The sequence below is a fragment of the Micromys minutus genome, assembly GCF_963924665.1.
Source record: "Micromys minutus genome assembly, chromosome: 7".
NCBI lineage: Eukaryota > Metazoa > Chordata > Mammalia > Rodentia > Muridae > Micromys > Micromys minutus.
Window position 1 is genome coordinate 65,071,750 of NC_137976.1, and position 26,820 is coordinate 65,098,569.

The window sequence follows — 26,820 nt, forward strand, 5'->3', positions numbered from 1 at the left end:
ATTAAACAATCCTATTAAAAATTGGGTACAGATCTAAACAAAAAGTTCTCAATTAAGGAATATCAAATGGCTGAGAAGCATCTAAGGAAGTGCTTGACATCCTTAGTCATCAGGGAAATGCAAATCAAAACAACCCTGAGATTCCACCCCACACCAGTCAGAATGGCTAAGATCAAAAATTCAGATGTCAGCAGATGCTGGTGACAATGTGGAGAAAGAGGAACACTTCTCTGTAAACTGGTATAACCACTCTGGAAATCAATCTGGCGATTCCTCAGAAAATTGGACATAGTACTTACTACCTGAAGCCCCAGTTATTCCTTTTCTGGGCATATACCCCAGAGAAGCTCCAACATACAACAAAGACACATGCACCACAATGTTCATAGCAGCCCTATTTATAATAGCCAGAAGGTGAAAAGAACCCAGATGTCCTTCAATAGATGAATAGATACAAAAATTATGGTATATTTACACAATGGAGTACTACTCCGTTATCAGAAACAATGGCTTTATGAAATTCTTAAGAAAACAGATGCATCTAGAGAATATCATCCTGAGTGAGATAACCCAGTAACAAAAGAACAGACCTAATATACAGTCACTGATAATTGGATACTAAACCCAGAAAGCTCTGAACACCCCAGAAACAACTTACAGTCTATATGAAATTCAAGAAAAATAAAGGCCGAAAAAATGAAAAACCAGTATGCTTAATTTTTACACACCAAGAAAACTTTGACTATTCCCAAGTTACATCTTGTTTTACATGTACTTTATGCTTATTGTAACTAGTAAGGTTTTAATGTATACTTTCAAACATTTAAAAAATCAAATACTGACAAAATTTTATTCATATACTTTTATGCAAAAATGCTTAAAATCTGTACATTTATCTTTGTTTTTTTAAAAAAAGTTTAATTTAATAAAAATGCATAGTATTAAACCTTTAAAATATCAAGTACTGGCAAAATGTTTTTAAAATCTGTACATTTATCACTGTTTTTTAAAATAATGTTTTTCAGTTAAAAAAAAAAAAGAAAAATTATACGATATTCCAGATGTTTGCCACGGCCGACATTGTAAAACTGATGCTTCCTGTGCCCCGGTCTCTGTTTTCCCATTACTGGATTATTTCCAAGCAAAGTTCAGCTAAAATTTGCTCATGACCTTTAACCTTCAGCATTTTTAAGTATCATTTTTTGTTTTGAGGATGGTAAAAAGCCAGGATGATTAATATAAATTGTATTTTGATCTTTTTTTCTGAGCTGGCAATTGATGTGATTCTTTGGAGTCCCACTCAACTTGAGCAAACAAGTTTTCTTCTACAGGCAAGGTATTACTGAATTCAGGCCAGGTATATTAAATGCACTTCACACTGATAGAATTCTCATTTTTTAAAATGCATTTATAAGAAAAATGTCAAACCAGAATTCAAGGATTACCCATAATTTCATGTTTAAATATTTAATCGAGTATATCAAATGTTTTATTTTGACATCATTTTCCTAATAACTATTTGGCATCATTAAGTGGTGTCGGTTCTTACTCCTATTGCCTCTTACAGATTCACACTGTGTTACTATCATTGTTAAATCAGAATTTCTCAAAGGAACGGAAGTAGTCCATGAATCCTTAAATCTTTCTGTTCTTAACATCATTTTTTCTTCCATCATTTTTCCCTACATGGATCTTTGTAATTTGTTTATTGAAAAATCCAAGCTATTTGTGGTTTAGTCTTCCACAGTTGGAATTTTGTGTTTGCTTGCTGCCCCAAAGTGTCTCTGAAGGACTCTGAGTTCATGTTTGCCCAATATTGGTATCTAGATCTAAGGAAAAAATTAGTGTTGGCTTCTCTTTCTTTTACTGTTTTTCAACAATCCCATCTTACTGGCACTAGTAGGTTCTTTCACCAGGGGTCCATAATGTCCTTTTCCTCTGTTGCAACAGTAGAAGTTGGTGGCAGTATCTGGGTCCAGTACAATTTTAGAGTTTTAGGTTATAGATGCTCTATTATTCTATTCACACAAATTAGCTGCAATAATTTTATAAAGTAAATTTTCTTCCTTGTCTATCAACTCATCATCTCCTATTTTTTTCAGATAATAAGACAATGAATAGGGTCCAAATAGAAAAGTTTACATCTATTAGTGGTAAAGTTAATGCAAGGAAGGTAGGCTTAACGCTGTCTTCACATATACGTTTTCAGTGTGAGCTGAAAAATGGCATTCAAATAGTTTAAATCAATGTTCTTCATTCATGGACTTAAACAATTAACACTGTGTATCTTGTGTTTCAAGCGCAGCTCAGAGTATTCCTCAGCAGGAATGTTTCCTGGTGTGTGCCTGAGTCCCTTGGCCAGGCTGTCCTAACAGGAAGCTGTCTCCTTTAGGGCATAGCAAGATCTTGAAGGCAATTGAGTACTGCTCTGTCTCTGAGGAGTCTTAGGTGTTCCCTTAGTGAGACGTGACCTCCCATGGTGTCAGTCTCGGCTCTCAAGCTGCTTGTTAAAGACTTATGATGTTTTTGGGAGGAATTTTCAATATATTTAAATTAAACACAAAGGTTTTTTTTTTTTTTTTTTTGTAGTTCAGACTAATATAAATATTTCATAAGCTGTTTGAGATCTTGACATATCTGGGGATAAATTTTATTTGACATGTTTGTCTAACAAGTTTATCTCATTTATTTTCCTCTGTGAACCTCAGTTCTTGTTAGCATCAGGAAGATATTAAATATGTATGTCTATACACGTTATCCTATGACATATGATCAATACTGTTAGGATAGAAATATCAATATTATCAGCCATAATCTAATTTCTGAAGGAAGTTTTAAGGCTTATTTTATTTCATTATTTTCCTTGGTGTTGATCCCTAACCCAGAACAACTGTGTGCATCCAAATGTAGACTCTCACTGCTAGAGTCTCACTATAAGCATTTCCCTTATTCTTCTTCCCAGAGGTGTGTGGTGTAATTATTCCTTGCTGTTGCTTGTTGTAAATCTCTTTCTTGTAGTAACCGTATTATCAACTGAAATATATAATTTTATTTATTTCAGTTCAAGTACTAGCTATATGATCTGGCAGTATTTTAAGTTACAGATTGCATAAATATTTTACATATTTAGAGAGCAAAAATTAGTGATTTAATTTTCTTCTTATTTTTATGTTTCCTTCTCTATGAATGTGTCAAATGTTTTTCATTTTAATTAAGTAATTTTTTTGTTGAGTATGGGTGTTTTCCCTGCCTATATGCCTATGTATCACAAGCATCCCTGGTGCTGCAAGGTGTCGAAGAATGCATCAGATTTGCTAGGACTCACTGGAGTTACAGATGGTTGTGAGCTGCTCTGTGGGTGCACAGAATCAAACCCAAGTCTTCTACAAGAACAGCAACTACGCTTACCAACTGACCCACCCTCCCACTCCTTAATCCATTTCTTATTATAAAATTTTTATTTGCTCATTTTCTTTTCTGTGCCCTTCTAAGTTGTCTTTCTTCTATTCATATTCCTTAAATACAAAACAGGATCAGATTTTTCCTTTATTAGTCAAGAGAAGACATAATTTATGAATTTATTTTTAGTTTTGGAGACTGGCACAGAGTCTCACATGCCAGGTATTTTGCTCTGCTGTATGTGATATCCAATCATCCTGAAAATGCGCATACCTTAATAGACAAGGTATCTACATTAACATTTCTGTCTGTGATTAATTTTAATAAAATTTTAGCAGCTGTGTTTATGAGCTTTTATATTATTGCATGCTTCCATTTTGTTTTCTTTCTATCTCTAGTCTTTAGGAATGCTATCAATTTTATTTTCATGGTACTTTCTATACTAATGTGCTGAATTTTGGTCTTTTGCTGTTTGTTATAATTCTAAGCGTGGGACCTCAAGACCTGGTTGTCCCAGAGACTGCATGTAGACCCAAGTAGGATGTGTGACCTTACCCTCAAGTACTTCTGATGGGTGAATAAATATTCTGGAGACCAGTAGCTGGGTAGAAAAGATATACGTTAGAGTTCCCATGTTTAGGGGTTCAGAGGAGAACCAGGTAAAGAGAAGAAGGTGAGGTGGAAGGAGAAGCCATCTTAGGTTAGGTTAGTTAATGAAAACATGGCCTTGAGTGCTGTCCAACTGAAGTTAAGAGCAGCTCAGATGAAACACAGTAAATAGTAACTCGGAATTATCTATAGAAAAGTAGATTCTAATAGCATAGAGGGTAAATTTATCCTTAGCTCTTGTGCCGTTGAAGGTTTATTGTAAATATAAAGATTGTAGGTATCTTTTTTCTAGGAACTAAATAATTAAAGGCAGAATAGAAAACCTGGTTTGGGATTAAAAATTTCCACAACACTAATGGTTTTGTATAACTTTGAGTTTTTCTCTTTTAAGTAATTATCTATTATTCTTTAAGACAAAAGGCATTAAAGTTAACATATTTAATTTTCTTATTTTTTCAGATCAACAAGTATCTAGTCACAGAAGACTTTTATTCCCATTTAACAATCATAAAATAAGATTTCATTAAGAATTCAATCTGTTATCATCATTACTCCCCCTAAATATTTGCTAAATATACTTATAAAGAACATCATGTCATAAGCTATAATACAATTCTATCTTCCTTAAAATAACCATTTTAACTTATTTTCAAAAGCAATTATGTAGCTAATTTTTACAATAATGTTGCTTTGGTCATCTAAAATTGAAAATGTTTTATCTTCAGAGAAGTTCTTTGGATGTGAAGTAATCACTCATAAATAGCATCAGGAAGACCCTGAAACCAAGCAGATATACCAAAGAGTATGTAAATAGTAATGACATACTGAGAGAGACAAGTGTCTTAGATGACTTAGAAATCCACCAGGCAGAGACAAGTTGAGCTGCTTTGAAGAAGCTCAGAGCAGCCAAGGAACTTGGGAAGGACAAGTTCCAATCTGTTCCTGTTTGTAGGCTGTGCATTGTGTTTCAAGTTCCCAGATTTTATGTACTATCACCCATGCTGGAAATAATAAAAAGTCTGGGATAATGCATTTTTATTATTTCATGCAACAGGGGTGGACTTTGATGATGCAGTTGTTTTCGGGTCATCTCCTCCCTTTCTACTCCTGTATGTGACCCTTTACCCATATTTCTGTAAGTAACCTCAATAAACTCATTTGGTTCATAAATCTGGTTTATGGTGATGTCTATGCTTTGGATCTAGGATGAGTAAACATGCGTGTGCGTATGTGTGTGTGTGTGTGTGTGTGTGTATGTGTGTGTGTGTGTGTGTGTGTGTGTGTGTGTGTTTATGTTCCTTCTCCTTCCTGCTGGGAGGAGTATGACATCATACTTAGACTCTAAATGTAACTATATCTATATTTGTCTGTTTTAGAGTATATAAATTTCAAAACAGGTAATAGGTTGATTTTTAATTACAGTTTCAATGAAATTCAGTCTCTAATGGATGGCTTTACTTCTATTAGAACTTTGAGAATCTTTCAGGAATGGGAGACATTGCTTTCTGTATTGTTATTATGGACATGGAATCAGCAGACAGAGAGCCAGTCAGGAAAGTGAGTAAACCAAGAGATTCCTTGGAGAAGATATGCAGATGATAGAAAAACATGGAGTGTTATTCTCGACATCTTTTGCAGTATTTCTTGAGCAGTTTATCTTCACTCTGTAATCAATGGGTAATGTTTCACAGAAGCATCTTTATGTAGATGATCATAATCAGGGGATAGAAAAAGACTGATAAAATGGGCTTGTGATAAAGTGGTGGGGATAGTATAAAGAAAGATATGAACAAAAGAGCAGAGGGAAATCAATTTGAAAGCCAAATAATTTAGGTTAGAACCATAGAATCTTTAATGAGAGGGAAATACTTATGTTAATATTTTAAAAAAATTGGAGTTAGTGAAAAATGCAGAAGGTCACTATAAGATGTGGTACAAGGAGACTTTTATGCCACTATAGAATGCAATATGCAGGAAAGAAAACAGATACTTAGGATGGAAAATGGATTATGTGTAGATTGGTGGTTTAGCTTATGAAGAGTAATTCAGTGATTCTTCAACCACTAATTAAGGGAGAGCATCGAAAAATATAGTCTAATTATGTTGTGAAAATTACTAGCTTACAAAACACTTCTGTTTGACTATGTCATCTGATTTTATATTGTTAAGGACTTTTCATTTTAGAGAGAAGCAATCCAAAGATTATGGAGGCAGAAAAGAAGTTTGATTTAAACATGTGTGTTTCATAATAAATTTTGAGCATCCTTGGCTACTTCTTGTTGTAGGAGATGAATTAATTCATATTGTTTTATGAAGCTCTGTAGTAAGAATAACCTGAAAACACTGCTCTGCCTATGCCTTTGAAATATCAGTTCCAAGTGACTAAGTACCCAACACATACATATTGCCTTTACCTGCCACACACAATAATCTTAAAGTAACTATTATCTTTTCAAACTACATGTAAGGTCTTCCTTGAGAAGCACACTAAGATAGTCAAGCACACCACCATAGCCCTGCTGTTTCCAAATCCTCCTTTGATCCACAAGTTGGCCAGCACACCTAGTTTCTGTTCACATCTAAGTTGTTCATGATGTATTAACTGTGGGATCCTATTGCTGAACTTAGAATGGAAGAGCCGCCAGACAGTGGGGTAACTTTTCTTTTCCACCTACCTTTGTTTCCCTCTGTGCTCTACAGTCCCAGCTGATAGCCTGTCGAGGGGAGACCCAAAGCCAGAGAAGCTTCTCTTTTTCTTGGTCTCAAACACATCATTCTCCAAAGACACCAGGTCATCAAGAAGCAGGAGCTTAGCCGCAAGCTCAGTGGCTGACTTCTCTTCTCTGGCTATGGGTGGCGACTGTAAGCTTGCTGCTCCAAACTCAGAGGCCTACAGGGCAGATAAAGATGTTGTTCACTTAGATCATGAAAAATAAGTGTGTACACAATTGGCAATAACCATTTTCTACCATGAGATGACATGCCTGTTGACCATTTGATGATCTCTCAGGGTTATGATTTAGAAAGAAAATGAGACTTTGTGGGACTAAAACATACAGAGAGAGAATGCACCCAAGAAAAAAATAGCAGCCTCTCTCCGCCAGCGTGTTTCTAAACTCTATGGTATTTACTGATTAGTCTTCCAGACCCCAGCACAGCTGCATCCTTCCGTATCCACCACAGCACTGTCCCTGTGCTATGCTCAACAAAATTTACATTTCTTATTACAGTATACGTAACACAAGAATTGCGGCTGTTTAAGCTTTTCTTTCTTCTATACAGCACTTATCCCGATATTTTGCTCATGACAAAAATCCAAGTTACTTTTTTTCTGAAAGCAATAAAAAAAGTAAAGTTTTTCCTGTTTTACTTCCACGAATCATTCATCAGCCATCGACATCCCATTGTGTCCCAGGTTCTGATGAGAGTTAAGGGATGTAAAAATAAACAAAATCCTGCTTCTGTGCCCCAGAAAACTAATATCTCAGTCCATGTGATTTATTAACATAGTTTAAACAATGTATAGAGCTACCCCAGGAATATTACTATTCCAGGCACATTTTGTTTATCTGCTATGTATGGTTTTTCTTTGTTCTTCATGCCAAGTATAAAAGAATAAGATTGTTCAGTGTGGAAAGCCTTTTTTTTTTCTTCTAAAGCCCAGGAAGAGATTTTTGGAAACTGCTGTTGTTACAAATCCCAGGATCCCCCGTAGTCGAGGAAAACAGCTTCTGTTGTAGGAGCCTATACTATGCTCTAGGAGGCTTCCTTGTGCCACAAGTTAGATCGCAACAAAGATTTGAGTAGGAAGGGTGCTAAATCCCATTGAAGCCTCCCCAAAGAGGGAGAGAAATAACTTTGAAGGCAATTATTATTATTACTGACCAATGTGTGACAGACTGGGGAGGTTCTCTGCTGGGTTCTAATCAGGTGTTGAGAATCATGAGAGTGCCACTAATAATAGTAATATTAATATGTCCTTTTTATAGATTTTCTGATGTTTATTTCCCTTTGAGTTATTCAAGATAACGGTGGGAAAGAATGACTCAACTCCTGAAATGACAGCTGATAAACGTTATGTTGGTAGCCTGGGGCAACCTTTCTGCTGAGTACCCATCACACATACACCCTCAGTTGCCACAGACAATAATGTCTTAACCAGTTAATCACTTCAGATACTACAGGGTGGCTGGAGGAAGCTGTATGAGGGTGCGAATTGCTGGCTGCTGTGTGACACTGGCTCCTGAGAAGTGTTAGCACTCATGAATGTTTCAAATAAGCTGGGCTGGATTTACTTTGCAATTATTCCCAACAGAATCGGAAGAGTGGTCTAGCAGACGGACCGTTGTCTTCGGCATAAAACCAGTAATGTCATGATTGGCGTAAACACCTGTCTTCATTGGCATGAAGAGTTTCTGCAAATAGTCTCTACTACTGGCTGTAGAAGCTCATTGAGCTCATAGAAATCCTCTTCTGCCCATGCAACTTTAAGTCCAATGCAAAGCTTCTTCCCTGCCAGTGGCTTTTGCTGCCTGCTTTACTGCTTGTTTTAGAGGCGAGGCAGAGCTTCCGAATCAGTTGATGATTTTACCACCAAAGGCAGCAGCCGGCAGCAGAGAGATAGCAGACACTGAGGCAGCAGAGGTAAGGAATGGTGGTTATTTTCTCTTCAATGGCAGCTGTGCCAACTGCAGCAGAGATAGATAGTGGCAAAGTTCCACCAGAGAGCCGCCAAGGCAGACGCAGAATAAATGGAGGGAGTGAGGGAAGGTATGAATGATCAGGGAACTGAGTCGGAAGGACAGATGATTCTAAACAGCCAGGAAAGTTAAACCATAGTCTTTGCAACTGGACCAGAGACATTTGGCAGGCCTCAGGGACCAAAGATCGCAGACACTTTAAGAGTAGGAGTTGCACTACTCCCTGCTGTTAAGGGATGGAAGATCTGATCATCCAAGGGCTATGCCAGGGGTGGAACAGTTGCCATTGTAGGAAAATCATTCTATACCTGTGGCCTGCAAGAATATTAGAACATTAGTCAGTCAGCACCATCTGGCTGCATTACTGCACTACTCCTGACTACTGTATAAAAGTCAACGGTCACAACCTACCAAGTCCTGGAAGAACCTAAAAAGCCCCAAGAAATCTTCTTGAGAGAACAAAAGACCACAGTCAAAATAATGGGAACGATAACATTTTGAAAGTGTTTTTATTCTTAATATAATAGGAAAACCATAATTTTGTGTCTTACTGTAATTAAAGGTTTGGCTCAAACTATGTAAAATTTATTATGGAACCAACATTACATTTTATGTAGGAACATCTTATGTTGATGCAATGATGAAATTAAAATATATTTGTGGTGATAATAAAATAATTATTTATTTTTTACATTCTGAGGAATACAAATCTTATTAAATTCTGGAAATATCTAATGTCACTTGCTCTGAATTATTGTACCTCAATGGTTACTATCATTTATACATTTGAAATTTGAGACATTGAATGTCATTGGCAATGAAAATAAATAGCAGATAAAAATGTTTACATTCTTGTTTTGTGTTCTGAAGATGTTTGTCAGTTGTATCTTCTGATTGTAGCAGAAAAAGCTTATGTTTCTTAAAATATAATCATGGTCTTTTTGTGTTCATGTGTGTGCAGGTGCATGTGAGTGTATGTGTGTGTGTGTGTATCTCTCTTTATATGGTGTGTGTGTGTGTGTGTGTGTGTGTGTATTTTAATCAAGTATTTTACTTTATCCTATTTTTTTGAGATAGGGACTCTTGACGGATCTGGAGCTCACTGACAAGGCTAGGCTGGTTAGCTAAAAAGCTCCTGAAGATCTGCCTTCACACCCCCTGCACTGGAATCATGGGTGCCTCTTACTGTAGTGCGCTTGTCTATAGGTGCTGGGGATCTGAATTCATATTCTCATCCTTACTTGGATAGAGTTTTACTGGCTGAGTTGTCTCCTGGACCTTTGTATGTGACATGTTAAGCTGGTTTCCATTACCTCTGATGCTAAGTCCACGGAGAACACCTTTCCTGATCCCCATAGCATCAGGATCATAGCCAGGATGAAGTGTGCACTCGCCAATCTCCAGTCGAGCATCTAGGATCAGATAAGTCAGAGTTGATATTAATTAGTTTGAAATATAAATTCAGAAAACAGAAGCTAATGAAAAGTTTCTTAGAATTAAAGCCATTCACTTCTATTTATTTATATAACTATAATAATAAGTAAGTTAAAGCAAGCCAAATATCTGTGAAATTAAAATGATATGATTTTATTACTGGGGTAGTAGAGAGATTACAACTTCATTTTGATAAAAAAGTGAGAGAATAAAGCATTGGGCCTCTCTATAAAACTGAATCAAAAGCATTTAAATTAAAATTTATGAAAATGCTACATATTCAACAAGAGAGTATCTTCATATTCTTTTGTTATGTCTGGATATCTTAAACAAGATTCAAGAAGTGAATATGGTATTTTTAAAATGTCAAAATTTAATATTATAAAATTAGAAAAGTATGTCGGTTGATAATCAACAAAATCAGAATATCAAAATTAAGATACTTATAACATAGTTGACACTTCTAACATGTATACATTTAAAAAAGGTACAAGAACACATAATTAACTCTGGGTAGTAAAATATAAAAACCAGACATTCAAATAAATAGAATAGGTCCAGATATATGATAGAAAAGAGAGAAGACAATGGTTAAGTAAATACCCCACAGCACAAATACCATTGCACTGTACACACATCACATTAGAAATTATTCACTGAAACTGTTAGGATAGCATTTGGAAAAAATTACAAAAATTCTCAGTGGACTTGGAATTGCACACAGTTGTTTGAGGGAAATTGAGCACTACAAAGAGAGGGTAAAAATAGTCATGCTCCAACAACTGCTCCTTTATTTCACATCTAGCTTTTTATCCCCAAGAAAGGTTCACATGCATGCAAGGATAAAGCTATTGGAATGTTCATAACCTCACTACTTTTAGTAGTACAAATAAAAATCAATTGAGGTGCTCTAATTCAAGAGAGGCTGACTTTGATTGAATGAGAGACAGTCAAATTTTGAGCGTAAACTATATTTCTCCAATGAATACTTAGTATTAAAACAAATGAATGAATAGTCATCGGTAGATGTGGATTTTAAAGAAATTTCTGGGTAAATACAGAAATATAAAAATCTATACATGACATAAAATGATCCACATAATAAAACTATTACACAAGTTGTTATGTAAATAGTAAAAGTATTCCATATGTTGTGTTCTGTCTGTTGGTCTCTCTGTGTGTCTATCTATCCAACTATCAATCCAGCTATCATCTATCTATCTATCTATCTATCTATCTATCTATCTATCTATCATCTATCTATCTATGCGTGTATTTCAACAGAACTTGATTTTTGATTGTGGTTGCCTCTAAGGAAGGAAAGAAGAGGAAGGAGTAAAATAATTAAGATTTTCAAGAAACCTAAGGAGGTTAATTTTAGAAAATAAACACACATGAGCACACTACATTTCTTAACTTTGAGTAGTAAGGATGAAAACATTCACAAATTTCAGAGTTTTTACGTTCAAACACTATGTTGCTAAGTATAACTCATCACTGATTCCACTAGATTTGTTGCCTGGAGGTTTGACAGGACCATCTTAAAATACTGTGTAGTCAGGGAAGAGGTGTTGCACTGAGGTGATGAAAGACCACGAGCATGGATGGATGAGAGTCTCACAAACTACCTTTTAGAACACTTCCCAGGTCAAAGAGACTTTGGTTTTTGAAGAATTGGCTTTGAGTCTCATTTTGCTTTGGCATTGCTGTGATATTGGAGATGGGTTACTTAATTCAGCTGAGTTTTAGTTTTCTAATGTATGATGTAATCAAAAAGTTCAGGGATTTGGTGATTCTTTATGGGATGGATCCAAACCAAGACAATCTTGTGGATGCCAAGAAGTGCGTGCTGACAGGAGCCTAATACTGCTGTCTCCTGAGAGGCTCTACTAGCGCTCGACAAATACAGAACTAGCCACTGGACTGAGAATAGGTTCCCCACTGGAGGAGTTAGAAAAAGGACTGAAGGAGCTGAAGGGGTTTGCAACCACATAAGAAGAACAACAATATCAAACAACCAGATCCCCCAGAGCTCCCAGACACTAAACCAACCACCAAAGAGCACACATGGAGCAACCCATGGCTCCAGCCACACACATAACAGAGAATGGTCTTATGGGGCATCGAGGAGAGGAAAGGTCCTGGGCCCTGTGAAGGCTCAGTACCCCAGTGTAGGGGAATGCCATGGTGGGGAGATGGGAGAAAGTGGGGGAGCACTCTTATAGAGGCAGGAGGAGAGGTGATGGGACAGAGAGAATCCCAGATAGGAAACTGGGAAAGGGGATAACATTTGAAATGTAAGAAAAAAAATTTACACAGAAAAGAAAAAGTAAAAACTAGTTCAGGGAGGATGAAATTGATTAACCATAGACCTTTCATATGTTCTCTCTTTGCACACGAAGAAACATCTATGTTCCATTACTACACACACCAATGCTTTAGTAACTGCATATGTGTTGATGTGTCCCCTGATTTTATGCTTCCTAGTTATTATTGTAGAACTTGACAGTGGATCTTACTAATTTGTGTCTTATGCTATGACATGACTAATTAGTTTGTAGAGAAAGAACAACTTCATTACATATTGATTAAGATTTGAAATGAAGAAAAAAATCTTCACCATGTCTACAATGTTGGTTTTATCAAATGCAATTATAATTTAGCCTAAACTACATGTTCATTATGAAATTAATAATCTTTTGGGAAGTTTTAGCTAATGCCAGTCACTAACATTTTGTCTGTAGTCTACCATTTCAATGAAAGGAAAAGCAAAGTTTGTGTTTTCTGTTTGCTACATTGGTATTGAGTTGATGTATTCAGTGTGTATTGGAAAATGATAAATAAGATTATATCCAAATATAGAAAATATACTTCTTCAGAGAGCACAACAGTAATCACTTGATTAAAATATCATTTAATTAAAATATCAACAAAAGCATTAGCTTTTTCATCAAAAAGCTAGCCACTTCTTTGTTTTATAATTTTCTCCAGATTTTGCTAATGCTTCTTTTACTTTTATGCAAAGGAAGATACTTAAAAAGTGTAGCTGTATTTAAAAATAACCTCATATTTTGTATATACCTACTTTTAAAAGTAACACATTTAATCAAAGGTGAATTACAATCTTGATGTTTATTTTCCCTATTTTTATTATTCTAAAAATAGTTTTTAAAGTGTCAAATTAACCTGTTTTACAAGTCTTTCCAATTGAATTTTTTTTTTACCTATTTTTACAAATATCTTACCATCCAAAGTTCCCTTCATGCCCTCAGGCCTTTAAATGTAACAGAATGATTGTGCTTTCAATATTGATGATTACATCTGACACATGTATTTTGGAGCTTGGGTGTATATTGAAAAACAGTTTTAATATATCCTCTAACAGATAGCCACATCCTGATCATTTGGATAGGAAGGTGTAAAAATAAACGGGGAGTTTAAACACATGTATTTAATCTTTTAAAGCCATGCTTGTATCCAGTAAACCAATAGACTGAGTTCCTAAATATGGCTTTGCACACTAACACAAACAAGCACTCTGGCACCTGCCGAACAAGAGACATTTGATTAACTCATTCAAACTTGAATGCTACAAAATTAGAAACAGAGAAAATTATAGGGAGGAAAGAAAATGACCGAGTTTAGCCTCAGTTCTCTATTTTGTAGATAGGGAATAAATATAGCCCATGATTTAAAGGTTTCCTAGGACCAATGTGCTCTTCAAATCACAAGGAACCCTCAATGAATATTCTTTGACTGTATGAATTCACCAAAAGTAGAAGTATTTACACACTAAAAAAAAAAAAAAAAAAAAAAAACACTAACACATCAACCGTTTTTTTTCTTTACTTTGAAGGCATGTAGCCAAGGTAAACCTGAATTCATAATTATCTTGCACTAGTTTCCCAAGTGCCAGGTTTGTGGTTGTATACCGCCCTCGATTCCTCATTTCAACCAAGCAGCTTTTTGAGGTTTTGAAGTAATAAAGAATTCCAAAACAGACTGAGGGCATGAAATATACCTTTTAAGATTTTGTAGGTGTTTCTTTTGTAAGCAATTGGGACATTACCATTATATTTTCCATACTACATTTTATGTATGCCTATATTAAATATTTATTACAATAAAATTCATATTATGTATTAAACACTCTATCATATTTTATGTTATATATTACAACTAGCCTAGTCAATACATCTTGATACATATTTTACTTTGTGAAATATTTGAAAGCTGTGTTTTAAACTTTCTACATGTGACATGTCTTATATCTGGAGAGGCTCTTCCAACCCTAGGTTGCAGAGGTGGACCATAGATCAATGTGGAGAGACACAAAGTGTGGTTACCTATATTGAAAAAACAAAACATATATTTATTCTATTAAAACACAATGAATTGTGGAAGTTCAGCATTGTAGATCTTGCCTTAATTTTGTTTTTCCATTTTAATAATAGTCAATGAACAAAGGAATCAGAATATTGTTGGGGGAGCAGAACAGAGGGCAATAGGGAGTAAGTCCATTATCTTCAGGTTACAATGACTTATTGTAATGAATGAAATATTCTGTAACATAGACAGACAAGAGGGGAAGCCCAAGGAGATGATGTCTGGTCAGATGCACCTTTGATAAGACCCTTAAAACATCAGTGTTTTCTGACTAATGATTCAATAAACTCTACAGGTCATTAAAGTTCTTTCTGGTTTGAAACTTTATGATAATCACCCAACTTTAAGGCTAGTTGACCCAAACATCCAAAAAAAAAAAATCACAGTGGTACTAGTTTTGTGGGTACATTTTAGTAGGATCTGAAAACTTTTAGTTTTCTCTAACATCTAGAGTGGAAACATCTAATGCATCATCTATCCACCCTCGTTTTCAATAGAAATAAGTTAAAAAATTGAATACAATTAATTAAAAATTTTGGTTTATTAACAGGTTATATTTATACCTTTTCTTAACCTCTTCCCTGTGACAGAGGACAAAGTCCTTACCAGGCTTAACATTCTGCCAATATGCACTGTCACTGACTCTGTAACAGCCAGTTGTCCCTGTTGATTTGACTGCCATACTAGTCCTCATTGGAAATGCTGATGCTCATGAAGGCAAAATGTGAGTGAGTACCACCCTCATTAGATCCTAAAACCACAGTAAGTTATTCTCGATTTTTTTTCTTGCCTTCCCTCATGTCACAGTCATACAGGCCCTCTTGCTAGTGCAAAAGAATCCAGGAGCAGGTGAGACCAGAGAGACAACTGCTCATGATTCTGAAAGCGACCCCAACAGGGGCATTGATTAATCAAAGTCTGGGGCTCATCATCACAGCAGAGCAGATGCTGGCATCCTGGACATCAGGCTAAGAATTTGGTTTTAGGCAAATCTTTTCTGCTCTATATCAAGTGACATGGTGTGTGTGTGTGTGTGTGTGTGTGTGTGTGTGTGTGTATAGTTATAATTATGCCAATATTATAGGTATATATATATGAAAATGCAAAATGTATTTTTATTTCTAATAATGCATATAATTATATATAATTACATATATGTACATTTACTAGCTGATTTTCTTTAATTTGGCACAATTTCATCTACTGTTGGTTTTCATTATTACAGTGATAGAAGTTTTATGTAGTATTTCTGGAATTAAAAAAAATCTCAATCATAATCTTTAAAAATTAGTAACGAAGGCTGAAGCTTAACATGTTACACTAAAGAATGATTCCAGTAACACCACCACCAAAATGTTTCAGTTCATTTACAAAGTTTGGCTGTGTTTATAAGCTCCTCAAGGGGAGCGGCTGTGTGATATTTACCAGTCCATGTTTGTGCCATAAAAAGTGCCTGGCAGGCAACATTGTCTTTAAAAAAGCAGTCTTAATGGGAGGTAAGCAGGAATGAATGCATGGTAGATATTAATAGCCATGTTTAAGTGATATGGAAGCTAACTCACATTAATATACTAATCTAGGTTAAGAAAACACAGACATGTTCTCGCATTGACAGTGAAGTTTGATTAAACCCACGCTAGAGTTCAGTCACATTCAGTATTACTCCGCTTTCTCATCCCTGTGGAAGTGATGCATGGCACAACCCCCAAGTATCATTCCTGTAGCTAGCTTCAGATATCCTACTAAATGCCAATGGGCAATTAGACCGCTGCATGTGGGAAACAATGCTTCTCAAACCCCCCCCCCCCAATAACCTTTAGCCAGTGATTGTGGCTAAATCTTTGAGTGAAATTAGTTGTTTAATTCTGATACTTATGAAAGGGACAAAATACAGTCTTTGACACTGTGGGTAGAGAAAAGAGTAAGAGAACTGCACATGAACACACAGGTTTGATGCATGGAAGCTATAACATGAAAAGGTCTTCAGAAGGTTAAATCAGATAAGTGGAATGAGCTTGTATTGGACATATATGCATCATATATCCCCTCTTCTACCTTTACAGCATCAGCATTAATCGTATACTTAAGTGATATAAAATTAGCCACTAGAAGCAATGAAAAAAATATTCTCTAGAATTTAAATAAATGGGTAGAAATGAATTTTATCCTACTTTACAAAATGTAATTATTAATTATATTTTGTATGTTAGGTATGTGGGATTTTGACACAGACACCTGCCCAATCCTAGTTGCTTACTTGAGGTCCCCACAGATTTCTTCTTGCAAGAGCATATTTTTTTGATATTTAGATAATCTTTAAATAAATTTTGCATGGTTTAATAAAAAACATTAATATTTTAAAAGTTCTCTTGCATCTTTGTGTGCTTATAACAGTCATGCTGGGCCAGTACAAGATGCATTACAGTTCTTCTGTTTGAAGCTGGTGAGCTGAGATGAGCTGAGTTTCCACAGGACCAGGACCTCCTAATCCCTTTGCAGCTCCTGCATTTCCTAACAGAACAAAGCACTGGAGTAGAGGTGTGCAGGCATGGGTGCTGATCTCCAGCAAGACCTGACACCTATGCTCCTTTGTTGGTGTTTGCATTTGGAAACGAGACAGAGACTGACTATGAGGATTCAGTGTGACGATTAGAAATACTTCATGTGAACACTCCAGCAATAGCAATCATTCAATAAACAATAGTTCTACCATCCTTTAAATGTGGGAACGTAAAAAAATGTCTATTATTTCACAGTCGTATGAAACCTATAATCCTTGGATTTAAACTTTAAAGAAGAACATTAGTGCCTAGAACCTAGAAACCTGATATAGTGGTAGAAATGCCAAGACAATAACGAAAGTAACATTAAGTGTTGAGAGCCAGAGAACTAGCATCTCCCATGGGGGAGATCACTGGTTATTTAATACAAAGGGGTCAGCTCCCAAAAGTAGGCACATAAGCAACCATGATGAACTCAGCACAATAGGTTTGTATTTATGTGTCTATTTATAATTATGGAACAGCGATTATCAAAGAAAACCAGGCCATGGATTTTGAAGGAAGGATGGGGCCAGCAGGGCAGAGCTTGAGGGTAAGGAAAGAAAGGCAGGAAATGACACAATTGTAATTTAGTTAGAAACGTTAAATAAAAGAAGAAGGGTAATAATTGCTGTTTCTCAGCAGCAGTCAGGGTATTGGCTGATGCACTACTACTACTTTAAGTTGCAGCATTTGCATAAAAACGTTAGCATACAGTTCTAAATCATCAGTTCAGTTTGACAGGGTAGAAGATAAAGGGAAGAAATCTCATTTGAACACAAATCATACGTACTCATCAAGTTCTGACCATGTTAAACAAAGTGAATTTTAAAATAAAGTTTTCTGATGGTTAGGGCTTTAAATCCCATAGGTATCTGGGGTTTTAGGAAAGAAGAGGACAATGTTAGATGTCTCTAAATTTGACCATCAATACCTGGGAAAGTATGGCTTGGAGAGAAAGAAATGTACTTTATCCAAGGAAAGGATGTAAGTAATGCCCGTGTGAGCAGGGAAAGGCTGGTGAGGCGCTGCTGGGGGAGGGAGGGGAAGAGGTATAGATAGCATTGTTGGAGGAGGGAGGGAAAGGGAAAGAAGAGCATTGTTGAAGGAGGGAGGGGAAGGGGAGTCACAGCATTATTATTGGAGGAAGAAGGTGCTTAGTTCTAAGACTTGGGCTGATTGGATGTCTAGAAGAAAGAAATGGCAGTGCTGAGCTAAACCCAACTCATGCCAGCCAAAGCAGTGAACTACTGTTGCCAGGCAATGCTGATCACTGCTCCAGAGTGCAACTCTAGATTTATCTGAGAAAGTGTATGAGGTATAACCTGAAAGTTGGCATACACCCAAGACATAGTCCAGCTGAAGTGTACTCTCCTAACAATGGCCAGGGTTGAGCAAGGCCTTTACTTCCAGATGGCATCTCCACAGACAAAATATTGCCAAGTCCTACTTTGTGCTCAAGGCTTATCTGAAGTGCATAGGAAGAAGAGACAAAATTACAATAGTATGTTTTATTTATTTTCATTTAAGACAAACCAAATTAATCTAAGTTGACTAAGCAAAAGTCAAAATTCTTAAGAGGATTTGAACATGAAATAGAAGTAAAGTATAACCCAATGGTTCTTATATCTAGTCACATGAGGGTATCTTCTCTATTGCTCATGCCTCATTTTATTAGAATTCTTTAAAACCTGGTGAAATAAAAAGGCGAAAGCAAATGCCAACCTTAAATCCTTGCACTGCTTGACCTAGGCTGTGGAGCAATAGGGGAGACAGGAGCGCTGTGCAGAGGGTGCCCTCAGAGATAGTCTCTAAAGATGTGAAGAACTGTAACTAAGAGAGGAGAAAGGACAACGGGCGATGTTGATTTGGGAGTAGAACATTCTAGAGGATTCTGTTAATTCAGTAACTAAATGGTCATTAAAATTGCTATAATTTATTTCTAGAAGGATGGACCACAAATGTCATAATGACATATCTAAGAAAATAACAGTTTTCTCCACACCAGCCTAACCTCCCCATACAAATCAGAGCATGAATATTAATTATACTGTTAGAGCTCAATTTATCAAACACATTCTTTCATGTCACTTCCGTGATCAAAACCTGAAGCAGAATTTTTAATTCTGTCTCAAACACAGCACAAAAATATGTGTTATATTATTAATAATTAATTCAATTAGTAAGTAGCAAGAACAGTTCAAATACTAAAAGTATATAAGGTCTACTGTAATTTTGTTGCTATTATTATATTGAATTTTTCTAATAAGAGAAACAAGATACTTTAGAATTTACAGATATAGAATTTATTTCTTTAGGGTTACTCTTAAACTCCAATTTAGTTAGAAATATAGATAAATGGAAAAACCATCTCATATATCTAAATTATTTAAATTTCATCATTTGTACTAAGAAACCCCATTTCTTTCATTTCTTGATATTGGGCATCATGGTGAAACAGAAATAAAGCCATGAACATTTCTCCTGAGTTCTCTCTCTCTCTCTCTCTCTCTCTCTCTCTCTCTCTCTCTCTCTCTCTGTCTCTCTCTCTCCTCTGTCCTCTCTCTCCCCCTCTCTCTCTGTCTGTCTTGGTTTTGAAATAAAAAAAAAACCCACAAATCAATATAATAAATATGAAGTGTCTACCAATTATCTCTTTCTAATTTGGTTTCCAAAATATGCTAGGTTTTCCACTCCTCACACTAAAATGGAAAATTTATCAAAAGCCACTTCTAATTTTAGCAAGTTCAAGGCATAAGTGAAAGAGTTAAGAAGGATGTAGAAATAAAAGCAACAGTTAGAAAGAAACTGATCTTTATCAGTTTTCACAGTTGGCTTACCTTGTGAGAAGTCAGAGCTCCTAACTTTAGAGTCCTGCCTGCAGCTTATCCCAAACTTAGCCCTGATGTTAGTTTCCTTCTGTGTTTTTATAGTCTCAGTTCTACTCCACTTACTCCGACCCCTGACGGTGCTTTCTCTTACATCATTTCTACAGATTTTCCACGGAATATTTCACCAACACACACACACACACACACACACACACACACACACACACTCACTCACTCACATACACACTCTCTCTCTCTCTCTCTCTCTCTCTCTCTCTCTCTCTCTCTCTCTCTCTCTCTCCCTCCCTCCCTTCCACCCCCCCCCAAGCCTTCTTTCTTGGTCCCTCCCCTTTTTCCAGTCTCTCCCCTCCTCTCTCACCCCTCCCTTTCCTCATTTCTCTCTTTCCCTTTCCACATTTGTTCTATCTATTGCTTTGATTGTGGTATTTGAGCAGCAATACTAGCTTAACTCTGGAAAAACATAAGTACAAACTGAGCTCTCTGCTCAGCTTGAGCAGCAGAACTCCACCAGAGGTTTCAGTAGAGCTCTAAGTATTAAAAATTGTATTTCGGAAACAAAATGAACAAAGATTGGTAAAAGTCACCAATAAGGTTTAAAAGTCACAGCAAGATTTTAGAAGATTATAATCAGACACCTACTGATTTATTGGTGGAGTTTGAGACTCTTACATCACATGATCATCTACAGAAATGATGAGTAGTTTGTGACATGTGTCCCTGGAAAAGACAGGTACTTCTTTACTGGCATTGTTAGACTAGGAAACCTGCCACTAACAAACCTATAAATAAAGCACTGTGGCCTGTGGCTATAAATGAAGAGGTTATAGCCACTTTATCTTGTTCTTTTCTTTTCTTTTAACCAAAATATTTCCTGTTCTGTCTGAAAGATTACTTCATCTTCATTCTCTGGAAATTTTTTTGCATATGTACATTAGTTAAAGATGATTGACTTTATAGGTGCCTTCTATGTCATTAGATCATCACTGGCTTATTTGATTTACTGTGGCTCCATTTATCAGACACATTAACTGAGGCTAGAAAAATGCACTGTCTTAGTGAGGACACACACCTAAGGGCACTGCCGAAGCGAGATTACAAGTTCATATTTCCACGTCAGTTCTTCCCCTATAGTTTTGCATTCTGTCTAGTTAAAATGCTACCAAAGATGATCCAAACCAGATTGTATCTTCGCACAAATAGAAATAAAATTGTTCTTCTTTGGTTTTGCTTACAAGCCACATAAAATACCACTCACCAGAATAGGAACTATTGCATGGTTAATTTGGAGTTGAACAGGCGAGCCAACCAGAGCACGATGGATTGGTGGGACAGTAAAACACTTTGTTTATATGAAGGGCTTCCAGGGATAACATAGGTCTCAACAAGCCTGAAATCCGAGCAGTTGGCACCAGTGGTTCCCAAGTCAAGATAAAAATATAACCTAATTGTGGAACCCTGTTTAGACAGTACTGCCATAAAACAATTATGTTAAATTTGAATCCACATGATGGAAAACTCTCAATATAGTTTTAATGGATGCATCACGATGCCACCACAGCCAGGATCTGTGACGTCCCACCAGCTCCAGCATTCTGACAAGTGATTTCTACAGCTGATTTATTCCAGATCTGTCCCTGTTACACAGTCCAAAGATTCCAGCCTATTTGTGGATTTTGTTGACCTAATTTAAAAGTTTAACTTAACTGTTCTGCAGCAGAAAAAAAATAGCAGCAGTTTATTCCAGGAACACAGCCATGGTACATTGAAGTCATTTAAATAGTCTTCTGTACATTATATATGTCTGTGGGACTTACTTAGACACTTTTTACTATGTTACAAAAGAAAGGGGAGAGGAAACATGCAAAGATGGATAAAGATGAAGAAAATAGGCATCCTATGACAATTGGGGGATTAAGATGAAAGAGAAATATTAATGAATTTTTTTCAGCAAATAGATACTTATTTCATTCTGATAGCAACCTTGCCAAGGAGGAATTATTCACAATTAATAGGAAGCAAACAAACCAAAGTAATACTGCACATCTTTTAAAAGAATAGCCCAAGTCCTCATAGCTTGAAAGTAGTGGGACCAGGGAGTGAGTGTTGCTGGTTTTAATAGTTAGGATTTTGTTAGTAAAGAGAAGGCACATTCAAACTGATAATTGAAGGAAAATGTCATTTTATCAGGGTGCATATACTAGAAGAGTTTGTCAAGAAGTTATCCAGTAAAAGGCAGGCAACCTGTATCCTGAAGCCTAAATGCTCTATTATTGGTTATAAAGACTCTAAAACAGAAAAATCTAGGGAAGGACAGCTTAGCTGTGACCTTCTACCAAAAAAAAAAAAAAAAAAAAAAAAAAAAAAAAAAAAAAAAAAAAAGGAGGGAAGAAGAAAAAAAGAAAAGAGAAGAATAAAAAAAAAACCTAAACAACCAAAATCAAAATTAAAAATAAATCCACAAAGGCATATTACATGCAGTACTATTATCAATAGACAATTTATAATAGATAAATGTGGTATGTATACACCATGGAATACTATTTAGACAAAAAGAAGAATGAAGCTATATTGTGGGGAAATGGGTTGCAGCCAGTGACCATGTTATTAAGTGAAACAAGCCAGTCATAGATATCCATTACCTGTTTCCTTGCATATGAGGAGTGTAGAAAAATTACATGGTGGAAGAAGGGGAGCTGTTAAGGAAATGGGAGGGATTGATCAGTGAGAGAAGAGGGATACAAGAGAAAAATAGATGATCAAAGTACATTATATCCATATATGCAATGTCACTACAAATCTACTGACTTTGTATAATTAATATACCTTAATTAAAATAAAATTATTAAGTTAAAATATAAATGCAGGTCAAGGGTGGAAGAATTAGGAAATGTTTATAAAGCCTTGGGCTTAATCTCCAGGAATATCTAGGTATGGATACAGCTCTCTACCTTTACACTCGTCTCAGACAGGAATGAGCCTCTGCAAAGATGACCATGGTTAGAATTGCCATCTTTATCCACTGTATTACCTGATTCATCCTGATTGGTCAAGTGAAGTTCATTGAAGTATATTGTCGTTATACACAAATCTGTCTTTCAAGGCACACGGTCTGATGAGTTTTTACAAACGCAAACACTATTTAACTTTTAATAAAAGATACAGAACATTTCTAAATCTCATCATAGTTGCCGGGTGCCCCCTTTTGGTCAACCTCTACTACCTCCACCTCAACTCCTGACCCCATGGAGCTGAAGGATGCCCTGACAGCATACCTGTCCAAAGGTTAAAGAAATAACCCACACAATACATGCTTCTGTTATCTGAATTCTTTCAATTAAAATAATACATTTAGAGAATTGTCTATGCTGATAAGTATTTCTTACCTTTTTTCTTTATTACTGAGCTGGTTTTTATTTTAATTTACATGGTGATTTCTACATTTGTTCCGGAGACAAGCCTCACTTAATGGTGATATATTGATCTTTGGTTGCTCATTGCGTATGCTTTGCTTTTAAAACACTTAATTTTTATTCATAAGAGACATAGGAAGGCACATTACTTTTTAACTATATGTTGCAAACTTTCCTGTCGTGTTTGTCTTAATAACGATAGCAGGAAGTTGCAACCTCATCCACTTTGTGAAAAACTCAAAGATATTTGTGTTATTTCTCAAATATGTGGAAAACCCAGCAGTAAATAATTATGGAATCCAATAGCAAATATATCTAAGCCATTTGTTTCTTTGAGGAAAATTTTTTTCTAAGCTTTCAAATTCTTTAAGTTTTGATAACGATTTGTATATTTTTTTTCCTAAGAAGCTGTCACAGTTTTGTAATTTACATTCAAGACTTTCATTAACCATGGAGTCAATGTAATTCATAGTTGCTTCTTTGTCTTTTGTTATCTGTAGGGCTATTTTAATGTCACTAATTTCTTCCTGACTGTAGGATTATTTTGTGTGTTCTTTTGTTTTGTTCAATCTGAAATTGTATCCATCTAATTTATTTGGATTGTTGATCTCTGGCATCACTAATTTTTCTCTGCTATTTCATCATTTAATTCACTGGTATCTGCATTACTTCCCTTTTCCATATCAATTTAATTTGTATTTATTTTTAATTTTCTTAAGGAGAGAGCTGAATTATTTTATGATTATATTTTAATATAATTATGACAATTTATTTTTAGAACATTGTTAATTTATTATTATTCTGTATCTTTTGGTATGCTTTAAATTATTATTGAACTTGAAATATTTTTTGATTAAGAAACAACTGATTAAACACCACATTACTTTTTAAAACATTTGCTAATAATTTTTATTATTTATTATTTTAGTATTAATTTTTAGGCTGTTTTGTTGTCAGCAAGCATAATTTCTTTTATTTATTTCTTTAAAAATTTTAAACATTTTATAGTTAACAATACTGTGTTTTATTGTATTTCCTGCATATTTAAAAAACAGTACAAGATCATTATTATTAAATGGGGAGTTATACAAATCTTTTTTTTTTAAAGAGACTTGTTTAACATGTACGATGCCATGGGTTTAATATAGAGCATGGGATTAATAAATGTAAAATGTAAATACTATTATACCAACCACAATTATAGCCAGTCCCTTCATTTTAAAATTTATTTTATTAGATACTCTGTATTTACATTTGAGATGCTATCCCTTTACCCTGCCCCATTCCCATCCCCCCACCCCCTACAGTTGCCTTCACAAAGGTGCACTCCCTTCTGATCCCCCTCTATACCCCGTTGCCTTGGTATTCCCCTATATTGGGAAAGCATATCCTCTCTGGAACAAAAGCCTCTTCTCACATTGATGCCAGACACTGCTATCTTCAGCTACATATGCAACTAGATCAACAGGTCTCTCAAAGTGCCCATAAAAGTTGGTGTTTTACTCCATGGGAGTGTTGGAGGGTTTGACTAGTTGATAACGTTGTTATCTTACCATGAGTTTGCTACTCCTTTCAACTCCTTAGGTCCTTTCTTTAGGAAACTCACTGGGATCCCCAAGTTCAGACCTATGGTTAGCTGCAAGCATGCTCAGCTGTATCTATGTGACTCTACCATAGCCTCTGAGGGGCCATCTCTGTCTGGTTCCTGCTAGTAAGTACGTTTTGGGATCAGCTATAGTGCTTGGATTTGGTGACTGCATATGTGGTAGATCCCAAGGTGAGGTAGCTTCTGAGTAATCTTTTCTTCAATCATTGTACCTCTATTTGACCTTGCCTTTCCTCCCATGAGAGTTTTGTTCTCTTTTCTAAAAAGGACTGAGGCATTCCCATTTTGGCCTTCCTTCTTTTTGAGCTTCATAATGTCTGTGAATCGTTTCTTGGGTATTGGGTATTCAGAGCTATCTGGAGCTAGTATCTACTTATCATTGAATGCATACCTTGTGTGTTCTTTTGTGACTGGGTTACCTCACTCAGGATGATAGTCTCTAGTTTCATCCATCTCCCTATGAACTTGATGAAGTCATTGTTTCTAATAGCTGAGTAGTACTCCATTGTGGAAATGTGCCACACTTTCTGTATCCATTCATCTGTTGATGGACATCTGGGTTCTTTCCAGCTTTTAGCTATTATAAATAAGGCTTCTATAAACATGGTGGACCATGTGTCCATGTTACATGTTGGAGCATCTTTGGGGTATATACCCAGGAATGGAAAAGCTGGGTTTTCAGGTAGTACTATGTTCAGTTTTCTGAGGAACCACCAGACTGATTTCCAGAGTGGTTGTATCAGCTTAAAACCCCACCAACAGTGGAGAAATGTTCCTTTTTCTCCACATTCTTGCCAGCATCAGCTGTCACCTGAGTTTTTTATCTTAGTCATTCTAACTGGTGTGAGGTGGAATTTTAGGGTTATTTTTATATGTATTTCTCTGATGACTAGGGATGTTAAACATTTCTTTAAGGGCTTCTCGGCCATTTGATATTCCTTAGCTGAGAGTTTAGCTCTGTACCCCAATTTAAAAGGATTATTTGATTCTCTACAATCTAGCTTCCTGACTTCATTGTATGTATTGGATATTTGCCCATTATCAGATGTAGAACTGGTAAAGATCCTTTCCCAGTCTTTTGGCTACCATTTAACAGTGTCCTTAACTTTACAGAAGCTTTGCAATTTCATAGTGTCCCATTTGTCAATTCTTAATCTTAGAGCACAAGCCATTGGTTTTCTGTTCAGAAATATTTCCCCTGTGCCTATGTGTTCTAAGCTCTTCCCCACTTTCTCTTCTAATAGTTTCACTGTATCTCGGTTTATTTGAAGATATTTAATCTGCTTGGACTTGAGCTTTGTACAAGGAGATAGGAAAGGATCCTTGTGCATTCTTCTGAATGCTGACTGCCAGTTGAACCAACACCATTTGTTGAAGAGGCTGTTCTTTTTCCATTGAATGTTTTTAGCTCCCTTGTTAAAGATCAAGTAACCATAGGTGTGTGGGTTCATTTCTGGGTCCTCAATTTTGTTTCATTGATCTACCTGGCTATCTCTATACCAATACCATGCAGTTTTTAATCACAATTGTTTTGATATATTGTTTGAGATCAGGAATAGTGATTCTCTCAGAAGTGTTTTTATTCTTGAGAATAGATTTTGCTATTCTAGGATTTTTGTTGTTCCAGATAAATTTGCAAATTGTTTTTTTCCAATTCTATGAAGAGTTGAGTTGAAATTTTGATGCAGATTGCATTGAATCTGTAGTTTGCTTTTGGCAAGATGGTCATTTTTACAATATTGATCTTGTCAATCCATGAGCATGGGAGATCTTTCCATCTTCTGAGATCTTCTTCAATTTGCTTCTTCAGAATCTTGAAGTTCTTGTCATACAGATGCTTCCCTTGCTTGGTCAGGGTCACCCCAAGGTATTTTACAGTCTTTG

General features: G+C 35.9%; 1 protein-coding gene across 2 annotated transcripts in view; it reads right to left on the reverse strand.

The window, feature by feature from the left end:
• OSTN (osteocrin) overlaps positions 1 to 20,007 on the reverse strand; it is a 38,292-nt gene extending 18,285 nt beyond the window's left edge. The window contains exons 1-4 of one of the 2 annotated variants that reach the window (XM_080919355.1): positions 19,909 to 19,963; positions 18,794 to 18,901; positions 10,022 to 10,120; positions 6,684 to 6,898 (exon numbers count right to left, since the gene is read on the reverse strand). In XM_080919355.1, coding sequence (XP_080775481.1) covers positions 6,684 to 6,898; positions 10,022 to 10,120 — 314 coding nt within the window. In that variant the 5' untranslated portion in view covers positions 18,794 to 18,901; positions 19,909 to 19,963. Of the gene's footprint in view, positions 1 to 6,683; positions 6,899 to 10,021; positions 10,121 to 18,793; positions 18,902 to 19,908 lie in introns of both variants that reach the window. The other variant, XM_080919356.1, reaches the window with a different exon arrangement.
• Positions 20,008 to 26,820: the final 6,813 nt, after the last annotated feature.